Below are 1,357 nucleotides of genomic sequence, written 5' to 3'. Positions count from 1 at the left end.
GGGAATGGGGAGGGATGGTGCGTGGAGCTGCTGATTCAGGAGGGCAAAGGTTTCTATAAGGTCCAGGCAAAGTGGCCTCAGCCAGAGACTTAGGAGGAAAATCCTTTTCTTCTTCAAAGCAACTTGGAACCACTCTTTACCCCACAGCCCGCCTGACCCCAAGTTAAGAGGGAAAGGGGAGGAGAGGTAGTCCTTCCTTGCTATGTGCTGGCTACACAAGTTTTAAGAACTTAGGGAATTTGTGTACCCTGGGCCTTCTACATTAGGGCCCCAGGATGTGTCCCCTTTAAGACGCTCGGACCCACAACCCCGAAAAGAGACCTAGAGGGGTGGGGACTGGGCGCCCTGCGGGAAATGATTGTCACAACTCCTGGCCAATAGGCATCTTTAGGGTCGTAACACTCTTGGAGGGATCGTTTCCCAATTCAGTTTTTTTTTTTTTTAATTGAGGGGGAGGGACTGGAGAGAGGAAAGAGGGAGGGAGGTGGGGGAGGACGAGGGGCGCGTGGTTTTCCCATCTCATCCCTGTAGGAGGGGCCGGAGCATCCCGAGTAGCCAATCAGGGATAGGCTGGGGGGGCCGCTTTGAAGAAGTTTGGGGGAAAAAAGTTTGGAAAAGTTTCTATAATAACGAGGGGGCGTCCGGAGGGAGGCGGCAGAGACGGAGGAGGGGGCGTCTCAGAAAAAGGGAGGGAGGGAGCCACTCGCGTGAAGATACAGCAGCCTCCTGAGCTCCCCCCTCCCACCCAGGCCGGGACCTGGGGGCTCTGTCCGGATCCATGGGGGCAGCGAGCTGCGAGGATGAGGAGCTGGAATTTAAGCTGGTGTTCGGGGAGGAAAAGGAGGCCCCCCCGCTGGGCGCGGGGGGGTCGGGGGAAGGTTAGTGCGGGGCTGGGAAGGGGTCTTGGGGTCAGTGAGTGAAAGGCCCCGGGATTTTGAGTCTGAAGAATTTAAGGCAGCGAGCCTGGGGTGGGGGGGTGAGGGGTTAGAGGTTGAGGGGAGTCGGGGGGCTTGCTAGTCTGCTAAAGTGAGGCTGGGGGCCCGGACACCACTTTCTCCTTTTTAGGTCGTGACTTGGGTGGGGGTGGGGGTGCCGTTGGCTGCGCGCCGCCTCCCGGCTGGGCTGACTGTCACTGGGATGGGGGGACGGGCGGGAATGGCGGCCCCGAGAACCTCGGACGCAGTCAGGGGAAGGGGAGATTTGCCTTTGGTGTTTGCGCTTTTCGGACTGAACCTGGTCCTACAGACGGGACGCACCTGGCTGGGGGAGCTCTCAGGCCGCGCCAGGGCGCCCCCTCCCCCTCCCCCGTCTGCGCAATGAGAGGCAGATGGCCGGGGACCCGAGCCGGGGGACCGGC

General features: G+C 60.4%; 1 protein-coding gene across 3 annotated transcripts in view; it reads left to right on the top strand.

The window, feature by feature from the left end:
• Nucleotides 1-538: 538 nt before the first annotated feature.
• Nfatc4 (nuclear factor of activated T cells 4) overlaps nt 539-1,357 on the top strand; it is a 9,062-nt gene continuing 8,243 nt past the window's right edge. The window contains exon 1 of one of the 3 annotated variants that reach the window (XM_015491914.2): nt 539-878. In XM_015491914.2, the coding sequence (XP_015347400.1) occupies nt 779-878 (100 nt within the window). In that variant the 5' untranslated portion in view covers nt 539-778. The remainder of the gene's footprint in view (nt 879-1,357) is intronic. The other 2 variants (XM_048798735.1, XM_015491906.2) reach the window with 2 other exon arrangements.

This window comes from Marmota marmota, unplaced genomic scaffold, assembly GCF_001458135.2.
Source record: "Marmota marmota marmota unplaced genomic scaffold, marMar, whole genome shotgun sequence".
Lineage (NCBI taxonomy): Eukaryota > Metazoa > Chordata > Mammalia > Rodentia > Sciuridae > Marmota > Marmota marmota.
Note: the sequence above shows the minus strand (reverse complement) of the source record. Positions and strands in the feature narration are given on the sequence as shown.